At 42.5% G+C, this 25393-nt stretch overlaps 1 protein-coding gene and 1 pseudogene across 1 annotated transcript; one reads left to right on the plus strand and one right to left on the minus strand.

Moving 5' to 3' along the window:
• Nucleotides 1-266: 266 nt before the first annotated feature.
• Nucleotides 267-1214, minus strand: LOC143664398 (olfactory receptor 2V2-like). The gene has a single exon (XM_077138009.1). The coding sequence runs from the start codon at nt 1212-1214 to the stop codon at nt 267-269; it is 948 nt and encodes a 315-aa protein (XP_076994124.1).
• A 7651-nt stretch (nt 1215-8865) lies between these two features.
• On the plus strand, nt 8866-21962 carry LOC143664760 (FMR1-interacting protein NUFIP2-like; annotated as a pseudogene).
• Nucleotides 21963-25393: the final 3431 nt, after the last annotated feature.

Below are 25393 nucleotides of genomic sequence, written 5' to 3' on the forward strand. Positions count from 1 at the left end.
TGAGCAACAAAACTTATACTCTTTTTTATTGTAGTTAACAAAATATAGAAAAAAATCAGCTGGTTTTTCATCAGAGTTAAGGAGAATGGTTTTAGAGTTTAAAAGACACCCAAACCTGTAGTGACCCTCCTAGCATCCCCATGAAATAGGGCAATGGTCATGATTCTCATGATTACTGAGGATGACTGAGATCGATATATACTGAATTATTCACCCAACATCACATAGTCAGCAGGTGTCAGGGCCAGGAGGTGGGTGTCCCATTTTCAGTGCTGGCTGCCAATCCTGCAGTGGTCCAGCACCTTCCTCAGTGCCCCAGTCACCTCCTGGTTCCTCAAGCTATAAATGAGGGGGTTGAGCATGGGAATGAGGACCATGTAGAAGACAGAGACCACCTTGTCGTGGCTGGGCGCCCGGTAGCGCTTAGGCCTCAGGTAGATGAACATGGCTGCTCCATAGAAGAGGAACACAGCTGTCAGGTGGGAGGAACAGGTGGCGAAAGCCTTCTTCCGAGTCTGAGCAGAGTTCATATGGAGCACGGTCCCGAGGATGCGAGCATAGGAGGCCACGATGATGGAGAAGGGGAAGAGGAGCATGAAGACACAACAAGCATACATCACTTTCTCAAAAATGGATGTGTCAGCACAGGCCAGCTTCAACAAGGAGAGCAGTTTACCGAAAAAGTGGTCCACTTCCCTGGAACCACAGTAAGGGAAGGTCATTACTACCACCATCTGGACCAAACCATCTAGTATCCCAAAGGCCCAGGAGCTTCCAACAATCTGGAGACAGACCCTCTGACTCATGAGGATAGGATAGTGCAGTGGGTGGCTGATGGCCACATAGTGGTCATAAGCCATGAGCCCAAGTAAGAGCCCCTCAGACCCCACAAAAGTGACAAAGAGTCCAGTTTGTAAGCCACAACCCACAAAGACGATGGACTTCTTGCCAGACAGGAAGGTGACTGCGATCTTTGGCACAATATTACAGACCAACATGAGGCCCATGAGGGAAAGCTGACTGAGGAAGAAGTACATGGCTGTATGAAGTCGGAAATCTATGTAGGTAAGGAAGTTGAGGAGGACATTCCCACAGAGAGCAACTGTGAAGACCACCATGACAGCAGAGAAAATAGCAAGATCACCTGGACTATGGGTAAAGATGCCCAGGAGAACAAAATCCTCTGTGGATGACTGGTTGAACCATGTCGCCATGGCTTAGTTTCCTAGTAACCTGAGAAAGTGGGAAAAAAAATTATTACATTGACAGACATTTCTTTATTCAACATTGCATTCTACTTTTCTTTAGCTAGCTGCTTTCTTTGTAATTTATCAGGTCTCAACAACATAAGTTCTGGGACATAAAAGGGGAGACTCCTCCATACCTCCATGAACAAATGAGCTCTCTTTTCTCAGAGAATTGGATTACACATCTGTATTTGCACATATCCATACCAAGCAGAGTAGACACTGAGTTATTTTATGTGTCACAGGATCTTTGGAAATCCTCCTTCAGCAGAGTTTCAGCTTTGCCATTTGACACTGACACTTTCATCTGGGATCACATGGAATTGGGAAACTAGCTCTAAAAGGGCTTGGATTATTTCATTCATGAGATAATATACACATTAAAATAAGGGGATTAAAAAATTATTCTTGTGACATATACAACATATAGTATCCCATTTATCCACTTTCAACTATACATTTCCATGGTCAGTTAATTACATTTGAAATTTGGTGCCACCACATGAGTGGCTCTTTCGTTTGTGTACCTTTCTCATATTCTGAGGGTTTAATCATGTCAGCCATGCCATTATATTTATCATATAGACAAGGAAGGGCCTTCTGTGGAGGCCCTTCTCTACATGAGAAAGGAAGGGTGTAGTTGGGTGACATCATTGTCAATGATATTGGGAGTGACAGGAAAGTCACAGGGTCAATACGGATAAACAATGACTTGTTTCACAAATCTCTCAAGAACAGTTAAGGTCTTGAGTTGTGCTCCACTTTTAAAATAACTTGAGAGTTGGGGCCTCAGTAGAAGTAGGCTGATAAACCAGGACAAGTAATATCTGCTAACTAAGGTATCATAAATAGCTCTGTTTATAAAATCTTTCCAATTCATTTCTTGCACATGGAATCCTGAACCATTAATTCACTGCTTTATAAAAGTTCCAGTTAATTCATTTGGAGTTTGTCAATGAAAAAAGATTCCCCTTCTTCTTTGGTCCAGAACTTTTTCTAAACACCTTATTATGGAGGGGAATCAGAAACATGGCTTGATTTTACAGGGACAGAAGCCAAAGCAAGAAATGAAGGTCATGAATATTTTTAAAAAGGTAAAAAATGCCTGGGTGAAATTTGTAATATCTAAACCAATGTAAGTAGAGGAACAGATGATTATAACATACTTAGTGGAAAACATACCCATATTCTGCCACAACTCATTTATCACTAGCCTCACACTCGCACCTAATTGAACCATCTCTTCACCCTCAAAGGTATTCCCAATTCCTTTAGTCTTCTCTGTTCTCCAGTTCCATCACTGTCCCTCTCAGTTAACGTGTTGCTTTATCCATCCAGTGGTTGCCCTATCAGACATTTTCATGGTTTTGCTAGTAACACTGCAGTGCAGTATGTTTTCCTTAATGTTTTTATTATGCTGTGTAATAAACATTTCTAAATTTTAGCAGCTTAAAGTAACAAACATTTCTTATCTCACCATTGCATGGGTCAGGAGTCTAGGTGCAGCTTAGATGGACGCATCTGACTGCAGGTCTCTGATGAGGTCCAATTAAGCTTTCAGCCCAGCTACAGTCCTCTCAAGGCTCGGCTGGAGGAGGATCCACTTCCAAGCTCACTCATGTGGCTGTTGATGGCCTTGTTCTCACTCCCCAGGGCTGCTCACAGCATGGCAGTTGACTTCCCCCAGGATTAGCAAACCAAGAGCAGTGAAAGCAAAACACCCAGATAGAAGCTGCGGTCATTATAGCCTAGTATGGAAAGTGACATCCCATCACTTCGGCTGCACCCAGTTCTTTAGAAGTGAGTCACTAGATCCCGTCTACACTCAAGGACAGAAAATTACATGAGGGCATGAATTTCAGCAGCTGGGGACGAACAGGCCATCTTAGAGGTTTCTTACCACCTTCATTCGTGTGAGTCCTGATGGCTACTATCACGCAACTGGACACTGATGAATTTTAACACATAACCTTGTCATACAAGAAAGATGGTGATGTACATGGAGCATGGAAAACAAAGAATAAAAGACTTTGAGTTTGTCAGTCTAAATCTCATCCACTGGAAAGCATCAGGGCTCTGCCTGGCTCTAGTGACAGGCGATACATGATCAGTAAACATCATGTCTGATTTTCGCATCTTTTCATACTCACATTCCATTCTTCTACTTGACCTCTTAGTCATCCTGTGATGAAAGTGCAGTGACTGTTAAAATAGACCCTCTGTTTCAAATGAGGAAACAAGTGCTGAGGACTTGGCTGGATTGCCCCATGTTTCCTCATTTTCTTCATTACATCAGGCTCTTTCTGAGCAAAAATATCCCTCGAATGGCAATCTAGCTTATCACTTAGACATTTTCAGTGAGAAACTTCCAATCCCTTTTCTCTAATCTTGGCTTACCCAGCAGCCTTCTGATCCAAAATCTGGGCACTTAAAGACTGTGTCTCCTTTTGCTGAAGAGTAGTACTGGTTTCTGTTCGACACAACTCTCATTGAAGATTGCTAAATTATCACGTGTGGTTACTAAATTTCTCTATCTGAGCTTGGTTAGTTTAAATGGAATTCTCCAAGCTTAGTGAAAATTACAATCATACTTCTGAGCCTCTAGAACTGAGGGAAAGATAATGATGAGGCTCAGTTTGAGAAGCCAGAGAAACCAGTTGCCTGCCCATCTGGGCAGCTCTCCAAATGATGTCAAATCTGAATTCATATCCCAGACATTCCACCCAATCCCCAGAGTCATACACTTGCCTGTTTTGCACTTAACACAGAGAAAGGCTTAGCGGAAATTCTTACCTCCTCTGCTCATCTTATTTCCTTAAAATGATACCTTAGTCTCCCAATCATTCAAGGTCAAAATGACCCATGTTTGGTGTCCCTATGCCCCCTAAATCTAATCAGTCTCCAAAGTCCTGTATTTGCACTTAGTGGGAGCTCTTGCTTCCTACATCTGTCTGGCTCTCCACTTTCCTCCTTATTTTCGTGACTTTAATTCAGAGCATCATAATTTTGCCAGAATCATATAACAACATCCTACATGCTCCTATATACTGCCCACCACAGTCATCTCACAGGGCACCTGTTCATGGGTCACTTCGCTGCTCAAGATGCTGAGCAGATGTCTGTCTCTAACAGATTTAAGTCCTATGTGCTCCCATTCTCCTTTTCTAGCTTTTTATCCCATACCCTTTCTTAAATAAAGCTCTGTTCCACCCCACCTGCCACATGCAGCTTGCTATATATGACTTCTGCTTTTCCCTGCTTACATTTTGCTCATGCTTTCCATTCACCCAGCATATCTTCTGCCAGTCTCCTCCTAATAAAATGTTTTAATCCACTTCAGGGTTCAGTGCAAACCTGTTTCTGCCATAAAGGATCCTGTGCTGGCTTGAAGATTTTATGTACCAGAAAAGAACATGTTTTTTGAATCTGTTCATGTGTGTGCAGACCTATTTTGGGTGGGACCTTCTGGTTAAGTTATTTCAATAGGGATGTGACCCACCCATTCAAGATAGGTATTAATGCTTTTTCTGGAGTGCTTTTTGAGAAAATAAAGGCAGAAAAATCAGAACAAGTGCTCAGAGAGAGAGAAAAGCCCCGAAGAAGCAATCAATGTCCCACAGAAGCTGAAAGAGTCACTGAAGCCAGAATGCGAAACCAATGAAACCCAGGAGAAAAGGACTAGTTAGTTCCCAGCCATGTGCCTTCCATGTAGCAGAGGTGTCCCAGATGCCAGCAGCCTTTTTTCAGAAAAAGTAGCCTTATGTGAATGCCTTTATTTGAGACATTTTCATTGGCTTAGAATTGTACATTGTAAGGTAATAAATCCCCATTGTTATAAGCAAGCTCATTTCTGTTATATTGCATTTCAGCACTTTAGCTGACCACAACACATCCTCTAACCCATCCTCCAGGAAGGTGGTCCCCGCCGCTGTGGCCCTTCATGTCAAGTTCATTTGACAAAAAGAGCATTCTGTCTTGTGTCCTGGTCTCCTTGCTTCTCCACTCAGCAGTCAGATAATGATCTTAAACATGTCAGATGGTGTCACTCTTGTGCTTAAGATGTACCATTGGCTTCCAATGCACTCAGAGCAAGGCCCAGATCCTTTGAAGACCCTAAAAGTCATAGACAACACCCACCACCCCTACCCACACAGCCAACATCCAATCTGGTCTTCTGTCCTCTCCTCTCACTCAGGGTACTTCAGTCTTTTTTTTTTTTTCCCAGAACAAGCCAGACACATTCCTGCCCCTGTAGCCTTTACCCTTTTCTGTGAACTGCTCCATGCTCCTCCTCTTCCACTTCAGCCCCTGACACTCTGCATGATTGCAGATCTGATGGTTTGTTTTGTTTTTGTTTTCATCATCAGCTAGGTGAGCATCATGAAAGTACTGCTTACTGTCTCCTTTGCTCATTGCTCTATGCCCAGGAAGGTTCCACCATAAAATATGTCTTGACTGAATAAAATGCATGATGTTGTAATATGCAGCTATTATTTCCATTTTCTGAAAGCAGATCGTGTTCTATAAATGCAGGAGACTTTCACCTTGACCTAAATGTAAAAGAGGTCACTCCTTGGTTCCTTTCTATGAGAGACATTCAGTGATAATCTAAGAAATATCTTCAACTACGCACAAAAGCCCAGGGTGTTCTCAAATACATGTTTGCCAAATCTACAAAACATTCACATACTGATATATTCATGTTTTTCTTATCTCACTGCAAAGAGGACATGAGGGAAATACTCAAGACACACCCTCTGTGCCCAGGAAAACTTCCTAAACTAAGATGGAGCTACCGTGCTGATGACAAGGGAGGTGGGGTCCTCGGGCTGAGCCCCTTCATGGGGGAGCAGTCCTGACACTGGCCCAAGAAGATATGCCCAGGTGACCATGCCAGGGGTGATATTGAAGAGGTATTCAACATGAGCATGTCGCTGTTCCTACAGCCGTCAATCATCATCTTGATTACATAGGTCCCATGTTCGATCAACCAGCAGGACAACCAGATCCCCCTCCATCTCACAGCAGCAATTCCTCCTTCTGTGCTGAGGACACACGGTGCTCTCCATTGTGTGCAGAGGTCCTCAGCACATGTACCTGCAGGTGATGCATTCCTTCTCTCCCTCTCCTCTCTTCTCTCTCATCATTTCTTTCATTTTTCACACAGTTGTCTCATCAGAAAGTGTTACACAATATACTTACAAAACAGATGCTTCTCCCTAGAACAGAATTTTCTCTGCAGAAATAGTAAACATAGATAGATAATCTGAAAGGACACCTGCAACCCTGGGTCCAAGAACTAGCTCTGTTACACTAAGGGTGAACCTTCCAGTGCTATGAGCCTCTGCCAGACATAGTTGCATCATTTGTAAAATGAGGATAATTAAATCCATCCTCTACCCCTGCACTCCTGTGGGCCTCTAATAAAGAGGATTATGTGAAAATTTCCAGGAAAGGCCTCTAAAATTTAAGTTATACAACAATCAACAGTACGTGGTTGACTGATAATGTTTATTGCTCCATCCTGGATAATTCCCTTGAACTCAATATCATCATACCCGTTGCATACTCAGCATCTTTCCATTGGATGTCCAATAGCCTTGTTCTAAATGATCAAACAGAGCTCCTGCTGTTCTCTGGAGAAGCAACTGTTCTCTCCATTTCTTTCCCACCTCAGTTATGGCACGTCCATCTAGTTGCCCAGCCTGCATAACTTGCGTCATCATTGACTCCTCTTTCTGTCTCACACAGATGTCCAAACCAACAGAACACCCTGTGGGTTCTTCTTATGAAATATATCCACCACTGACTACATTTCACTTCTCTCCTGTTCTCAACTTGACCAGGCCATTATCACGGGATGACCACAATGGCCCCTAACTGGACTTGTCTCCTGATTCCACCCAGCTCCACAGTCTGTTTCCCACATGGCAGCTGGAGTGAACGCAACACAGTAAGAATAAAAGCCAAAATGCTTCAAAAAAAAATAAAAAAAAACACACACACACACACAAAAAAAAAACTTTCCTAGCATGTCCTCCATACTGTCCAGACACCATTTCTTCTGATCTTCCATGGTGCACTTTAGACCTCAGTCTCACTGAACTTCCTTCTTTTCTTCCCACAACTTGCTGGCATTTACTTCGGTGCTGGCTCTTAGCTCTTCATAGAATCATCTTCCAGACATCCTCCACCTCATTTGCCCACCTCCTCCTGCCCACCTTGTCATCAAAGCATTTCCTAAACATCCTGTATAATATTCAATCCCTCTGACCTCCCTGTTCCCTTTCCTGCCTTTTGTTTCCCACAGCAGTCCAAGCCTCCAGACATGCCATATTTTATTCCTATGATATGTTTTCTGCTTTCCTCACTGGCACTTAAGTTTCCTGATGCTGTGTTTTGCTTATTGTGGACTCCCTTGCTCCTAGAATAGTGACTGCCACATGTTATGTATTTGGTAATTATTTATTGAATGAATAATAATTATATTAAGTATAAATATCTCAAAAAAATTATCCTAGTGCCTTACATACTTATTTTTCTTGCTCTCTAATTTCAGTCTTTTTGGCTTCTGTTTAGTTAATGGTTTCATTTCTCTCCTTAGAATTGGCAACATAAAGAAAACACCTTGTTTCTCCAGTATTCTTTCTGTTCAGATGTCTGAATGTTTCTTATCAGTCCTCCCCCTCCTCTCTCTTTCTTCCTCATTTCTCCATACTCTCCCTTTTGCTTTCTGCTGTAGAAACTCAACCCAGAAACTCATAGCTGACCCATTTGCCATAATTCAGACAGAGGAAAAGAGAAAAGGAACAGGTTAATAAGACATGAAGAAAAGAGATCAAGAGAAGTAGCTCAAATGAAAAGGACTTGTGAGAAAGTGAGATGAAATGTAAAAATGTCAGCAGGTGAATCACAGCCCCCCAAAAGAGAAAAAAACTTAATAAAAGCAGACAATTGGAGGAAGCAGAAATGCTGGTAATTAGGGATGGGAAAATGAACCAAAAGCCAATAACAGGAACGGCAAGGAAGAGTGAAGCTGGGAAGTGGTGGGGTGGGGAAAAAAGACAGAGAGACTCTCACTCACCTTTAGGTGATTCCACTGGAGGAAAACAAATTCAACAGAGAAATCCAATGGAGAAGTTTCTAGAGTCAAAATCATTCATCTTCTTTTCTCTATGTTTGTCCATACTAGTTCAGAAGGGATAGGGAGAAAGCCCTTCTCCAGCTATGCCTTTCCTTTCAGACCCCCACCTTCCAGGCCATGAAAGCCCACATTGCCCTCAGCATCAGCCTTTAGCTCAGTGGGCCTCAGACAAACAACAGGTTCTTCTCAACAAAACAGAGAGGCAGAAAAAGACTAGTCAAGGAAATGGTGGTGGGTGGGTGGGATCACAGCCAGTACCTCTACATCTAAGCCCACATGCTGATGTTGGCCCACCTTCCTCAAAACCTCCTCAGACCAGATTGTAGAATGATCTCCTTCTGCCCACCTGCATTTAACATAGAAATTGAGGGAGGACGGTGAAGCTGACGAGTCCCCCAGGAGACAAAAAACTCCAGCCCTGGAATGGGAGCTCCTATGCTTACAATTAAAGAGACCCAAAGACAGAGCATAGGGATGGGGCTGTGAGCAAGGCCAGTGGGTACTGAGTGAGGACATCTGTCAGGGCAGGGCCTTGGGGCCATCCAGGGCACAGGTTGGGTGGTAAGTGTCTTTGTGTTGCATCTTCATCCCCATTCCCCCACATTTCAGCACTTCCTCAGTGACACCCAGGCCTTCATGGCATCTCTACCCATGGCTGCCCAAGCTGCCCTCCCCAGCACCCCACAGCCCACAATATACAGAGCACTGGGTGAGATGTGTTTGAATCAAAGGTGGGGAAATGTACCCAAAACTTGGTCCAAAGCAGTTAAAAACTAAATGGGAGAGGGAAAAGAGTGCCCACACTCATGAGAGGCAGGTAGTGACATGAAAACACAAACAGTTTAGTTTTTTCTGAAAGGTCACCACACTTCATAGTTTGCTCTGGACAGTTTTTTTTTTCTACAGCTATACCTGTTTTCCCAATGTAAGTGTGAATAGTATGTCCTTTCTGTCTCAAGAATTTCTCAAGTTACATGATAAGTTATATGGTCATCTTATTTTTGGCTTTATATTCCACAGAAACAGGTCAATTTGTTTTCATCAGTGTTCAAAATGGCCAATCATTGGAAACCAAATGCCCAAACACCAAATCATCTTTTCCTTTCAGTCTTTAGTTTTATTTTCTGGTTTCTAATTTATGTTCACAGAAGCAAGGAAATATGTTTCATGTCCCCATACAAAGCTTCTGAGCCAGGAGGAGGGATAAGAAGGTTGACAGAAGGAGGGTAGATGGGAGAGGTGAAAGACGGGAATTCAAAGAGAAGGGTAGAGATAGAGGAACTATGAAAAATGAACCTCCTGTCAAACTGATTTCAAGCACACTAAACTGGCTTTTGAAGAATTTCCCTTGAGCCATCTCACACTTTGCTCTCATTTCAGCCTCCACTCTGTTTACTTTCCACAGCCACCTGATCCACTCTGATTCCCCTTATTTCCCTAACATCTGATTTTTGCTCAAGCTATCACCCTCAGTATAACTGGCTTTGCCTACTTTGTCTTTCCCTATTCAAATTTAATTAATCTATAAAGACCATTTAAAACTCATCTGAGCCCTCAACCTCAGTCAGTGAATCCTAGCTGTTTTCATTGGAGGAGAATCCCTGCCAGCCACCACCACCACCATCACCACCAGCAGCAGCCTCACCGTACCTGCAGCATGGAGCCAAGAACAGCCGCAGGCCCAGCCACCAAAGCTGCTGAAACATGAGCAGAAACATGCCTTCTCTACAGTGAATTAAATGGTAACATTGGAGAAAGAGGAATATCTTTAAAGAGCCTGGATTCTGATGAAGCTAACCACATTTCCAGAGTCCTCAGTGGCAACCAGTAAATTGTAGGCACTAACCTGAAGTAGACTGTGGAGGCCCATTTGGAAGTGCAGAAATTAAAACCAAAAATTTCACTTGGAAAAACAGTGTGGATAAAATACATGGGAAGTCTTACAAAAATAAATCTGGAAAGAGCCAATCTGCAGACAAGTCTAATGCTGTAGCAATTACAAATGGTGTCATGTCAAATAATCTGGCTGTATTACTCATGATTACATAGGCAAAGGGGCAGAAAATGATGGTAGTGGATCTCAGACTGGATAAACCATTCCTAAAAAATGGAAGGCTAGGTGCAATAGTGCCAAGGGTTTGAAAGCACTTAATTTAGTGCAGGACAAAATAATGCAATAAGACCAGTGTCCCAACTTTAAAACAGGATCTTAAAGCTTTCAAACCTGACTACAGTGTACAAAAGAGAAATGGAATAGATGGTTCTAAGCCCATTTGGAAGTGAAACTGTGCTTTGAGGATAAGCCAAGGAAAACCCACTATGGGTGAGTACTGCCAAAGAGTTCTGATGTCAAACCTAGTGTGAGCAGAAAAAAGTTTGATGGTTGGTCCAAAGGAAAGTGTGCTTCAGCTATTGCCTCCAAAGAGGACTCATAGATCCTACTTAAACCACCTCCAGTTTTTCCAGTGGACAACAGCAGTGTTAAAGTGGTTTCTAAAATAAGTTATGCAAGCAAAGTTAAGGAAATCCTCAAAAAAACTGTACAGAATTCTTCTGTGTCTCCATCTTCATCTTCATCCTCTTCATCATCTACTGGAGAAACTCAGACCCATTCTTCACGTCAGTTATCCCAGGTTTCTATGCCTGCACTGAAATCTGTTACTTCTGCCAGTTTTACTAATGGTCCCGTTTTAGCAGAGAATGATGCAAATGGGTATTCTCAAGAGGGTCAGCCACAGCTCACTACTGCTGCTATTACTCTAATACCCATCTCTCCTAGGACTGATTTAACTCTCCAGGATATGAATTTAACTTCAGCAGATCTTGAACAAATAAAGTCTTGCCTTTTTATCTACCCTTCCTATATGCAAACTGTGATGCTGAGCACAAGAGAACAGCATCTCCTCTCTCAGACACATTGGCAAAACTTGGGGAATATCTTCAAGAATCAGTGGGGTTTATCATTTATAAATGAGCCCAGTGTTGGCCTTGGAATTGTTATTGGACAATCATCAGATCATAAAGTGATTGCACTGGTTTGAATTTGAGGACCCCAGAAAAGACACATTCTTTGATCCTCATTTAATATTGCAGGGTGGGTACATCCCGTGGAGATGTGACCCACCCAGTTATGGGTAGTAACTTTTGACTAGATGGTTTCTATGGAGATTTGTCTCTACCCATTCAAGGTGGGGTTGCTTACTGGAATCACTTAAGAGGGAACCATTTTGGGAAAAATCTTCAGAGCCATTAGAGTCACGAGAGCCCACGCAGCCAGAGACCTTTGGAGATGAAGAAGGAAAATGCCCCCAGAGGAGCTTCATGACACAAGAAGCCTGGAGATAAAACTAGCAAACATTGCCGTGTTCACCAGGTGCCTTTCCAGTTGAGGGAGAAACCCTGAATGTCATAGGCCTTCTTGAACCAAGTTATCTTTCCCTGGATGCCTTAGATCTATAGCCATGCTTTGATGTGAACATTTTCATGGCCTTAGAACTGTACATGGGCAACTTAATAAATTACCCTTTTTTAAAAGCTGTTCTGTTTCTGGTATATCACATTCCAACAGATTTTGGTAGTGAGAGTGGGGCTGTGGTTTGCTAATACCAAACATGTTGAAATGGTTTGTTAAATGACTAAGAGGGAGCATCTGGAGGAGTTCTGAGGAGCTTTACAGAGAAGGCTTAGAATGCTTTGAAGAGAATGTTGGTAGAAATGTGGACTCTAAAGATATCTCTGACAAGGCTCTAGACAGTAATGTGCCTTTCATTATTGCAAACTGGAAGGAAGGTGATTACTGTTTTAAAATGGCAGATAATCTTGCAAAGTTGACTAGTGGCTTTGTCTGGAAGACAGATTTTAAAAGCCATGACCTTGGATATTTAGCAGAAGAGATTAAATATGGAATCTTATTTAAATTAAATATGGAAAGTGCAGCCTGGTTTCTCCTTGCCGATTATAGTGAAATGTGACTGGAAAGAGATAAGCTGAGAACTGAACTCTTAGATTTAAAGAAACTAGAAACTGTTTTTCTAAAAAACTCTGGGCTTCCAGAAAGAGAGACCTGAAAGACTAATGTCCCAAATGAGGATTTAACTGAATGTGGAACCAATCAGCCATTTCAGAAAAAGCCAGGATCAGACATGGAGTTATCCAGGAAGAATTTGTGAAAACTCCTTCTGTCTGATGAGTATGATCTGAGCCTATTGCATAGAAAGCCAACATGAGTGTTGTGGCATCTGTATAAACAGGACCACTGCCAGTCAGGACTGAGCGGGGATAGAAAAGGGACACATTGGAGGAAAAATAACTTTGGAGGCAGAACTATAGAAACTAATATCTGAAGTTAAGAAAGTCAGGAGACTTTCTAAAATCTCCCCAGCACATGGAGAGGGTGAGTTTGCCCCAAAAGCAGAGGATGGACCCTCCACCTCATTGCGGAAGAGTTGTGCTGCCTCAGATCTTGGACAGTGTGGAGCACATGCCAAGAGCATTGGGGAGAGCCTTGCTGCCACCACATGGAGGGGTTGAGAGTATGCTCCAGAAATGGCAGAGAGCCAGGTGTGGCCCCAATGCTTGAAGAGGGTGGAGACAAGAAAAAGGTGGTCTCCCCAGTGTCCCCCAAGGTTGCATTCAGAGAGAGGCAGGCTGCTGCATAGGCCCTTGGAAAGGGTGGGACTGCTGCTTTCTAAAGCCCTGAAGATAAATGACTCTCAGGCTTTGAAATCTAATGGCCTTTATCCTGCAGGTTTTCAAGACTACTTCTCTGGTGACACCTGTGTTCCTTCCAGTTTCTCCCATTGGAAATGGGATATTTATCCTATGACTGTCCTTCCTATGTGTGTTGGCAGCAGATAACTTGTTCTGAGTTTTATATGTCCAGAGCCAGAGGAGAATTTTGCCGTAGGACAGACCATTTCTGTAGCTGACTTTGACAAGATTTTATACTGTTTCTGACTTTGTATTCCATCTAAATTGTTACTGAAATGCTTTAAGTCTTTCTGATGTTGTTATGGAATGAATGTATTTTGCATTGGAAAAAGCATGTCTTTTTGGGATCCAAAGGATTGGATGTGCAGTTTGAATTTGTGGACCCCAGAAAAGCCATATCCTTTAATCCTTATTCAATATTACTGGATGGGAACTTTTTTATTTTTCCCATGGTGATGTGACTCAACCAATTGTGGGTGGTAACTTTTGATTAGAGGGTGTATTAGGGTTCTCAAGAGAAACAGAATCAACAGGGAACACTTGCAAATAAAATTTATAAAAGTGTCTCACATGACCGCATGAATGCAGTCCAAAATCCATAGGGAAGGCTGTGAAGACGACGACTCCCATGGATGGATGAACTAACTCCATAGGAGAGGCTCACCAACTGAAGCAGGAATGGGGCCTGTCTCCTCTGAGTCCTCCTTAGAAGGCTTCCTGTGATTAGATTAAGCATCACTCATTGTAGAAGACACTCCCCTTTGGCTGATTACAAATGGACTCAGCTGTGGATGCAGCTGACATGATCATGATCTAATCCTATGAAATGTTCCCTTTGCAACAGACAGGCCAGCACTTGCCCAAATCAGACAAACAGGTACCACGACTTGGCCAAGTTGACACATGTCCCCAACCATGACAGTCCACCCCTTGTCAACTTGGCTGCCATATATATATCACCTTAAACCATACTTAATTTCCAAATGGAAACAATAAAGCACACATTTTATCCTTTTACCTGACAATACTCAATTGCCCTGCATATACTGGAAACACATTAAATCTTTCCAGAGTAGAGTGCAAATCCTTGGGCAACATTCATTCTTAAACTTGATATCTTACAACTTAAATAGTATAACATAAATAAAACAGCATTACAGTCCTCGTTTCTGTAACTGATCACGTGGTCAAAGTTCATATTTATCACTACCTTCTTCCACTACCCATTCAATGTTCCCTTTACCCTCAGCAAGCACTTCAGCTGGCCATGGCTCTTTGCCTGGTGGGGAGACCCAAACCTTCATTCCTGAAGTTTCAGAGCCATTAGTAGTCCTGCCTGGATTGCATTGTTGCAGTTTTCCATTGATTTTAATCACAGGGCATGGCAGTACTAAAAGACGCCCTAGGGGATCTCCTATATTCCAAGAAAACTCTTCTTTACCTCCATTATGTAGTTGCAGTCCTACTTCCTTCTGATAGTCAGGGTCAGTTACCCCACACAATAATGTAATCCCCTTCTTGGCTTCTTGATCCAGGGGCATAAGTAGCCCAAAGTGACCAGGTGGCAGTCTTACCTTCCAGTTCAGTGAAATCATTGTTGTTTCTCCTGGAGGGAGAACACCCCGTTTTGGAACAAAACCTGTAGATCAGCATAACTCAGGGTGGCAGGGACAGGAAGCAAAAATTTTCCTAGTGGATAACTAGGGGTAATAGAGAGCGGTACCACACACATTTCCACCCCTTGGTTCCTGGACCCGTGGATCCTGGCTATGGGAGAAACAGCACCATACAGCGGATGCTGACTCAGAGCATATACAGCTTCCTGGAGAGCATTACCCCAGCCTTTCAAGGTATTGCCACTTAGTTGGCACTGTAATTGAGTTTTCAAAAGGCCATTTCACCGTTCTATCAATCCAGCTGCTTCTGGATGATGGGGAACATGGTAAGACCATAGAATTCCATGAGCATGTGCTCATTCTCGCACCTCATTTGCGGTGAAGTGTGTTCCTTGATCCGAAGCAATGTTATGTGGAATACCATGATGATGGATAAGGCATTCTATAAGCCCACGGATGGTAGTTTTGGCAGAAGCATTGCATACAGGGAAAGCAAACCCATATCCAGAGTATGTGTCTATTCCAGTTAGAACAAATCACTACCCCTTCCGTGAAGGGAGTGGTCCAGTGTAATCAACCTGCCACCATGTAGCTGGCTGGTCACCTCAGGGAATGGTACCATATCAGGGGCTGAGTGTGGGTCTCTGCTGCTGGCAGATTGGGCACTCAGCCGTTGCTGTAGCCAGGTCAGCCTTGGTGAGTGGAAGCCCATGTGGCTGAGCCCATGCATAACCTCCTTCCCTACCACCATGACCACTTTGTTCATGAGCCCATTGGGCAATGACAGGAGTTGCTGGGGAAAGAGGCTGGCTGGTATCCACAGAACGGGTCATCTTATCCACTTGATTATTAAAATCTTCCTCTGCTGAAGTCACCCTCTGGTGTGCATTCACATGGGACACAAATATCTTCATGTTTTTAGCCTACTCCAAAAGGTCTATCCACATACTTCTTCCCTAGACCTCTTTGTCACCAATTTTCCAATTATGGTCTTTCCAAATCCCTGACCATCCAGCCAAACCATTAGCAACAGCCCATGAGTAATTATACAAACGCACCTCTTGCCAATTTTCCTTCCAAGCAAAATGAACAACCAGGTGCACTGCTCGAAGTTCTGCCCACTGGGAGGATTTCCCCTCACCACTGTCCTTCAAGGACACCCCAGAAAGGGGTTGTAATGCTGCAGCTGTCCACTTTCGGGTGGTACCTGCATATCGTGCTGAACCATCTGTAAACCAGGCCCGAGTTTTCTCTTCCTCAGTCAATTCACTGTAAGGAACACCCCAAGAGGCCATAGCTCTGGTCTGGGAAAGAGAAGGTAATGTGGCAGCAGGAGTGGAAACCATGGGCATTTGAGCCACTTCTTCATGTAACTTACTTGTGCCTTCAGGACCTGCTCTGGCTCTATCTCATATATACCATTTCCTTTTTACAATAGAGTGCTGCTGTGCATGCCCAACTTTATGGCTTGGTGGGTCAGACAACACCCAACTCATGATAGGTAACTCAGGTCTCATGGTAACTTGGTGGCCCATGGTTAAGCGTTCAGTCTCTACTAAGGCCCAGTATCAGGCCAAAAGCTGTTTCTCAAAAGGAGAGTAGTTATCTGCAGCAGATGGTAAGACTTTGCTCCAAAATCCTAAGGCTCTGTGTTGTGATTCTCCTGTAGGGGCCTGCCAAAGGCTCCAGACAGCATCTCTATTTGCCACTGACACTTCCAGCACCATTGGATCTGCTGGATCATATGGCCCAAGTGGCAGAACAGCATGTACAGCAGCCTGGAACTGTCACAGAGCCTCCTCTCTTCTTCAGGTCCCCACTCAAAATTAGCAGCTTTTCTGGTCACTTGATAAATGGGCCAGAGTAGCCCACCCAAATGAGGAATATGTTGTTGCCAAAATCCAAAAAGACCAACTAGGCATTGTGCCTCTTTTGGTTGTATGAGGGGCCAGATGCAGCAACTTACCTTCACCTTAGAAGGGATATCTCGACATGCCCCACCCCACTGGACACCTAGAAATTTTACTGAGGTGGAAGGCCCCTGTATTTTTGTTGGATATATCTCCCATCCTCTGATACGCAAATGCCTTACTAGTATATCTAGAGTAGTTGCTACTTCTTGCTCACTAGGTCCAATAAACATGATATCATCAATATAATGGACCAGTGTGATGTTTTGTGGGAGGCAGAAGTGATCAAGTTCTATGCGAACAAGATTATGACATAGTACTGGAGAGTTGATATACACCTGAGGTAGGACAGTGAAAGTATATTGCTGACCTTGCCAGCTGAAAGCAAACTGTTTCTGGTGGTCCTTACTAATAGCTATTGAGAAAAAAAGCATTTGCCAGATCAATAGCTGCATACCAGGTACCAGGGGATGTATTGATTTGCTCAAGCAATGATACCACATCTGGAACAGCAGCTGCAACTAGAGTTACCACCTGGTTGAGCTTACAATAATCCACTGTCATTCTCCAAGACCCATCTGTTTTCTGCACAGGCCAAATAGGAGAGTTGAATGGGGATGTGTTTGGAATCACCACCACTGCATCTTTCAAGTCCTTAAGAGTGACAGCAATCTCTGCAATCCCTCCAGGAATATGGTATTGCTTCTGATTTACTGTTTTGCTTGGTAGGGGCAGTTTTAGTGACTTCCACTTGGCCTTTCCCACCATAATAGCCCTCACTGCATGATTTAGAGAGCCAACGTGGGGATTCTGCCAGTTGCTCAGTATGTCTATGCCAATTATACATTCCAGAACTGAGGAAATAATTACAGGATGTGTCCGTGTGCCCAATGAACCCACTGTGCGACGGACCTAAGCTAAAACTCCATTGATCACCTGGCCTCCATAAGCCCCCACTCTGATTGGTGGACCAGAGTGACGTGTTGGGTCTCCTGGAATTAATGTCACTTCTGAACCAGTGTCTAATAATCCCCAAAATATCTGATCATTTCCTTTTCCCCAATACACAGTTACCCTGGTAAAAAGGCATCAGTCTCCTTGGGAAAGACTTGAAGGAAGATTAACAGTATAAATTTGTGGCAGTGTAACAGGTTTCTCCCCCAAAGGGACCTGGCCTCCCCTTCATTCAAGGGGCTCTGAGTCTGTAAACTGTTTCAAGTCTGGAAATTGATTAAAGGGCCGTGACTCTGTGTTTTTGTAATTCAGGTTAGACTTCTGTTCACTTGACCTAGAACTCTTTTGTTTATACAGCTCCAACAAGAAGTTAGTAGACTGCCTTTCTATTGTATTTCTAGATACCCCATGATTCACTAGTCAATGCCACAAATTTCTGCATGTCATATAATTTTGATGCCTCCTTTGAATTTGCTGTCTATTATAATAGCCACGTCTACCCTGTCTTTAGTGATTAAGTGTTACCACCTGGATTATGCCAACTCAGGATCCTGTCATCCCCATTGTGTTAAGGATTACAGCTCAGTGAAAGCAGTTCCTACAGTAATATCTGACCTACAGAGAAGTGCAACCACAGAGCTCGTTAGGGATGACGGTGCTAGTCTCACAAATTTATTTCTCACTGTTCTGGTAAAAGGTGCATCCTCTGGACATTCCTGGGGTGTAACAGCAGGCTTTGCATGATAAATCCACTCTAACATTCCAGTCTCTCTAAGCCTCTGGATCCCCTCATCTACATTATACCAGGGCAATTCTGGCATTTCAACCTCAGGTAATGTTGGCCACCTTTTGATCCATGTTTCAACCAACCATCCAAACGAACTGTTAACACCTTTTCTAACTGCTCGAGCTATAACACTGAATGCAGAATCTCTGCTTAGTGGGCGCATATCAATAAATTCAGCCTGATATAGCCTTATATTCCTCCCACCATGTGCTGGTTTGAAAGGAAGTATGCCCCCTAAGAAAAGCCATGTTTTAATATAAATCCCATTTCATAAAGGTAGAATAATCTCTATTCAATACTGTATGTTTGAAACTGTAATGAGATTATCTCCCTGGATGATGTGATTTAGTCAAGAGTGTTTGTTAAACTGGATTAGGGGATGACATGTCTCCACCCATTTGAGTGGGTCTTGATTAGTTTCTGAAGTCCTATAAAAGGACAATGAGAGATTCAGAGAGAGCAGAGAATGCTGCAGCACCACGAAATGGAGAGTCCACTGGAGATGAAGAAGGAAAATGCCTCCCGGGGAGCTACATGAAACCAGAAGCCAGGAGAGAAAGCTAGCAGATGACGCCGTATTCGCCATGTGCCCTTCCAGCAGAGAGAGAGAAGCCCTGACTGTGTTCGCCATGTGCCTTCTCACTTGAGAGAGAAACCCTGAACTTCAGCAGCCTTCTTGAACCTAGGTTTCTTTCCCTGGATGCCTTTGATTGGACATTTCTAATTGGGACATTTTCTTGGCCTTAGAACTGTAAACTAGCAACTTATTAAATTCCCCCATTTTAAAAGCCATTCCATTTCTGGTATATTGCATTCTGACAGCTAGCAAACTAGAACACACCATTATCCTACACTCTTAAAATCCATTGCCACAAATATTCCCCTGATTTTTGTCTATATAAATTGGAACTCACACAGTTCTTTTGGAGTATAATGTACCTCCTCATGTGTGATACTTTGTAACTCACCTTTAGGGGCCTGTTGGAACTTTAGTCTAGTTATAGGTCTAGAAGAAATGAGGGGTGGTGGTGGTGGGTCATGAAAAGAATTAGAAATATCTTCCAAGCCATTTGCTTCAGGGCCTTCATTTTCAGTTTCATCTGGTGAAACAGGATTAATCACTCTAGGGCTAATCCCTTCAGGAGGAGGTTAGGTGGCCAATTCCTCAAGGCAGGCTGGAGGTGGGGCAGCTATGTCCTCAGGGCAGACTATTAGAGGGTTATCTAGAGAAGACTCAGCATGGCCTAGGGTTTCAACCTCTTCCCCAACATCATTATCAATCCATATGTCACCATCCCATTTTTCAGGGTCCCACTCCTTTCCAATCGATGCCCTCACTTTAACGGCAGACACCATGCAAGACTGAGATTTCAGTTTATGTTGTAAAGTTGCTACTCTAACAATAAGATTCTGAATCTGATTTTCAGAGATCTCAAGTCTACGGCTACAAGAAATAAGATTTTCCTTCAGGATATTCATAGAAATGTCTGCATCATTCAGATGGCGCTTAAGCTTCTCGTTTGAAGACTTAAGCCCATCCCTTTCACCCCTTAATGTAGCCAGTGTATCTAACAACAACCAACCAACATCTCTGTAACTCTAATTTCTACAAAACTCTGTAAAGGTGTCAAAAACATTATCCCCCAGAGTCTGGCTTTGTACAAGCAAAGCATTAGGAGAATCGAATGATGATATTTTGACTATCTCCTTTGCCAACTCACTCCATGGATTGGGAGTGTCATTCTGATTATGGGAATCAGAGTCCTTAGTGTCTCTGAGTCCAGTCAGAGTAGAAAACCATTCATAAAAACCCATTTTTAAGATTCTGTTTCTTAAGAACCACTCCTGGTAATAAGATGTATTAGTTAGGGTTCTCTAGAGAAACAGAATCAGCAGGGAACACTTGCAAATAAAATTTATTAAAGTGTCTCACGTGAATGCAGGAATACAGAGTCCAAAATCCACAGGGCAGGCTGTGAAGATGACGACTCCGATGGATGGTCTGGATGAACTCCACAGGAATGGCTCACCAGCCAAAGCAGGAATGGAGTCTGTCTACTCTGAGTCCTCCTTAAAAGGCTTCCTGTGATTAGATTAAGCATCACTCATTGTAGAAGACACTCTCCTTTGGCTGAGTACAAATGGAATCAGCTGTGGATGCAGCTGATGTGATCATGATCTAATCCTATGAAATGTCCTCATTGCAACAAACAGGCCAGCACTTGCCCAATCAGATAAACTGGTACCACAACTTGGCCAAGTTGACACAGGTCCCCAACCATGACAGATAGGTTCCATGGAGATTTAAGGAGTGGGTGCTTATTGAGACCACTAAGAGGGAACCATTTTGGAAAAAAAGCTTCAGAAATATGAGAGCCACAAAAGCCCACACAGTCAGAGACTCTTGGGGATGAAGAAGGAAAATGCTCCCAGAGGAGCTTCATGAAACAAGAAGACTGGAGAGAAAGCTAGCAGATGTCACAATGTTCACAATGTGCTTTCCCAGTTGAGAAAGAAACCATGAATGTCATCAGCCTTCTTGAACCAAGTTATTTTTCCCTGGATGCCTTAAATTGGACATTTCTATAGCCATGCATTGATTTGGACATTTTCATGGTCTTAGAACTGTACATGAGCAATTTAACAAATTCCCCTTTTTAAAAGCCATTCTGTTGATGATATATTACATTCCAGCATCTTGGAAACTAGAATAGTGATGGAGTGACATTTCAAGGGGCACATCCTTCCACTTTGGTTTCAAAGGGTGCTCAAATAATCCCCTCAGCAACTGAGCATCCTGTGTCTCCCAACTCTTATGAACTGGAAAAATTGAGCAGTCCTCAAGTTCTGGGTAGCATTCTAGAACCTGGGACTACCAGTGAGAGTGGAAACTTATCCTTGCAACACAGTCATACAGGTGACTTGCAAAAAGCAGACACCAGTAGGCAAGATGCTGGGCATTTTTCTCAAAGGGCTATGAGATAGAATATCAAAATCCTATGACCTCCGAACCCTTGATCTTGGGGTTTGGCCGGATGAAACTTATTCCTGCAAAGAAGAAGCCAAACATACTTATAATTATGCCTAAGAGTCACCCCCAGAGAATCTCTATTGTTTCTCAGATGTGGCTTTCTTTCTAAGCCAACTCAGCAGGTGAACTCACTGCCCTCCCCATTATGTGGGACATGACTCCCAGGGGTGCAAATCTTCTTTTGTCTCTTTGTTTTTCTAAAGTGATTCAAATGTTTTTAAATGATCATGTGGATAAATACACAACTATGTGATGATATTGTGAGCCATGGAGTGTACACTTTGGATAGAATGTATTGTGCATGAAGATATCTCAAAAGAAATATTTTTAAAAATAATAATAATACTTCAAAACACACACACACTCCCCAAAATCCTCTGGCTCTGCCAGAGAATAGAGAAATTAGAGAGGCTTAGAAATTAATGATAGCTGGGGTTCTTTCGACCTGAGGTCTGCTCCTGTAATATCCCACTAAAGAAATGGAACCTATTTGGGATTTGCAGAAACTAGATCTCCAAAAGATAATACTTTACAATAAAACTTTGGATTGTCCAGATCAATGAAGGTAACAGGATCAGACTGCCTATTTATAACCTTTCTGCAATGTTCTAGTTTGCTAGAAACTGGAATGCAATATACCAGAAATAGAACAACTTTTAAAAGGGGGAAATTATTAAGTTGCAAGTCCACAGTTCTAAGGCCATGAAAATGTCCCAACTAAAGCAAAGCAATAGAAATATCCAATCTAAGGCATCCAAGGAAAGATAACTTGGTTCCAGAAGGCACATGAAGTTCAGGGTTTCTCTCTCAACTGAAAAGGTATATACCAAACATGGCAGCATCTGCTAGCTTTCTTTCTTGGCTTCTTGTTTCATATAGCGAACGTGGCAGCATCTGCTAGCTTTCATTCCTGGCTTCTTGTTTCATGAAGCTCCTCTGGGGATGTTTTGCTTCTGCATCTCCAAAAGTCTTTGGCTGCATGGGCTCTGTAGCACTTTCCAAAATGGTTCCCTCTTAAAGGGCTTCAGTAAGCAACCCCACCTTGAATGGGTAGAGACACACCTCCATGGAAGTCATCAAAGCAAAAGTTACCCCCCACAATTGGGTGGGTCACATCTCCTTGGATAACTGAAAACCTTCCACACAGCAATTATGAATGAGGATTAAAGGACATGGCTTCTATGGTTCACAAATTCAAACCAGCACATGCAGCATTAAAGCCACTGTGTGTGGGGACACAAAGCTTTTATGCTCCTAGATCTTCAACACAGCAGGGAAAACATAAGTAGAATCACAGGATAATATATACAAATATACACATATAATTATTTAACAAATGGTAACAGAAAGTAACTAGACTCTTTAAGGAATTAAATTTATTTTGAGAGATGACACAAGGTAGTCTTTTTAAAAAGGTCTTTTTGAAAGCCATTCTATTTTAACTCACAAGCTCAAACAGATTTTGATACCAGAAAAGTGTGATGCTGCAGTTTGCAAATACCAAACATGTTGGAAAAGTTTTTAAATTGATAAGGGGAAGATTCTGGAAGCATTGTGAAGAGCTTGATAGAGAAGGCCTGGAATGCTTTGAAAAGACTGTAGAAATTTGAAATTTAAGGATACTTCTGATAAGGACTTAGACATAAATCATGCGTGTGTTATTGCAAACTGGAAGGAAGTTGTGCTGATTTGAAAGGATTTATGTACCCTAAAAACAGAAAGTTCTGATCCTGACCAGTCTTGTGGCAGCAACAGATTCTTCTAATCCCCATAGTACTGAATACAGTACGATGGGCTGGAAATCTGATTAGCTTATCACCACAGAGATGTAACTCAATCAATCATGGGTATTGAACTTGATTAGATGGATCTGTGTCTCCACCAATTCTACATGGGTCTTGATTAGTTTACTGGGATCCTATAAAAGAGAAGACATTTTTGGAAAGAATGCCTTTTGAGAATGACAAGAAAGTCACACCAAAGCTGAGCAGAGACACGAGGCTGAAAGAACCAGAGTCCACCAGCCAACAATTCTTGGAGCATTGGAGCTGAGAAAAAAGTGGTTTCCCCAACGTCCCCTAAGGTTGCATTCAGAGAGAGGCAGGCCACTACATAGGCTTTTGGAATGGGTGGAACTGCTGCTTTCTAAAGCCCTGAGGATAAATGACTCTCAGACTTTGAAATCTAATGACATTTGCCGCACAGGTTTTCAGGACTGTTTGGGTCTAGTAACCTCATGTTCCTTCCAATTTCTCCATATGGAGAATATGGGAACATGTATCCTATGACTGTCCCTCCTTTGCATGTTCACAGCAGATAACTTGTTTGGAGTTTCACAGGTCCAGAGCCAGAGGAGAATTTTTGCTTTAGAACAGACCTTGCTGAGTTTGATGAGATTTTGTACTGTTTTAGCTTTGTATTGTATTTGTATTGTTACTGAAATGTTGTAAGGCCTTGTAATATTTTATTGGACTGAATGCGTTTTTATATGAAAAAAATATGTCCTTTTTGGTGTCCAGAGGTTGGGCTGTGCTGGTTTGAAACTATTACATATCCCAGAAAAGCCATGTCCTTTTAATCCTGACCCAATCTTGTGGGACAGCCATTTCCCTAATCCTTTTTCAATATTGCTGGGTGGGATCATTTTATTGTTTCCATGGAGATGCGACCCACCAGATTCTGAATGGTAACTTTTGACTAGGTGATTTCCATGGAGATGTGTCTCCACCCACTCAAGTCGAGGTTGCTTACTGTAGCCCCTTAAGAGGGAACCATTTTGAAAAAAGCTTTAGAGCCACCAGAACTAACAGAACCAAAAGAGCTGACAAGAGCCCACACAGCCAGAAACCTCTGGAGATGAAGAAAGAAAATGCTTCTGGGGAAGCCTTATGAAATGAGGAGAGAAAGCTAGCAAACATCACCATGTGCACTTCCAGCTAAGAGAGAACCCAGAATTTGTCTGCCCTTTCTTTGGAGTTAGGGTATCTTTATCTGGTTGCCTTAATTTGGACATTTTCATGGCCTTAGGTCTGAAAACTTGAAATTTAATAAATTCACTATTTAAAAGCTGTTCCATTTTTGATATACTGCATCCCAGCAGCTTACAAACAAAAACACTCAGCATCTCATGGAAAGTCACAGGGTGACATACATATATATATATATATACTGTTTATAGGTTCTTCTAGCAGAGATAATATATTGTTTATTTTTGTGTTTTACTAATAAATAAAATTTACCTATAAAATCTTATTGGGTGAACTTATGTATATAAAGTATTTTTTAAGGCTACAATTTATATGCCAAATTTTCTATGGTGGCTGTGATTATATGCTCATGGAGAATGAAGACTGAACCAAAAAATAAGGCAGAACTTAAGCCACAATTTAAAAATTTGTATATCAGTCAAGATCCAGTGAGCAATCAAACTACATCAGTTATTTTAACAGTGGGAGTTTAATATAAAGAACTGTTCATCAGGAAAAAATGGACTCCTGAAATGGCCACATAAGGGTGAAAAACTGCAGTAAGAAGCTATGACCTCTAGGTATGGGAGAAAGAAGGAAAGAATGAAGGTTATACCTGAAATCTTGGAGCTCAAACAGCTGAGAGGTGTGCACAGGTCAGCTGGTCTTCCTTCCTCATAAGGGGTCCTATGGAGGGGATATCCAGACCTCTGAGAAGACTGCCCCATGCCAACTTGTGGTGGTACTTTCAGGGTTCAAAGGAAGGAGAAGGGCCTGCAAAACTGAGACCTAGACTCCTTAGATGTGGATGCTGTGTGGTTGATTCTGGGATGCCAGGAGTTCAGAGGAGTTGTCTCATCAAGGACCTCTGAAGAATGAGTACTGGTCAGCCATTGAGTGTTTCTAAGAAGGGCAGGATGAGACTGGTTCTGAAAGGGTGAAAATAAAACCTATACATGATCCATCTGCCAGAATTAGGAAACATTTGGATGATATTAAGGAGGGAAAGGAAATCATGAAAGAATTAC

Source organism: Tamandua tetradactyla, chromosome 20 (assembly GCF_023851605.1).
Source record: "Tamandua tetradactyla isolate mTamTet1 chromosome 20, mTamTet1.pri, whole genome shotgun sequence".
Classification (NCBI taxonomy): Eukaryota; Metazoa; Chordata; class Mammalia; order Pilosa; family Myrmecophagidae; genus Tamandua; species Tamandua tetradactyla.

Bases quoted from the DNA above. Each gene is read 5' to 3' on its own strand.
- LOC143664398 (XM_077138009.1), bottom strand. From the start codon at position 1,214: ATGGCGACATGGTTCAACCAGTCATCCACAGAGGATTTTGTTCTCCTG.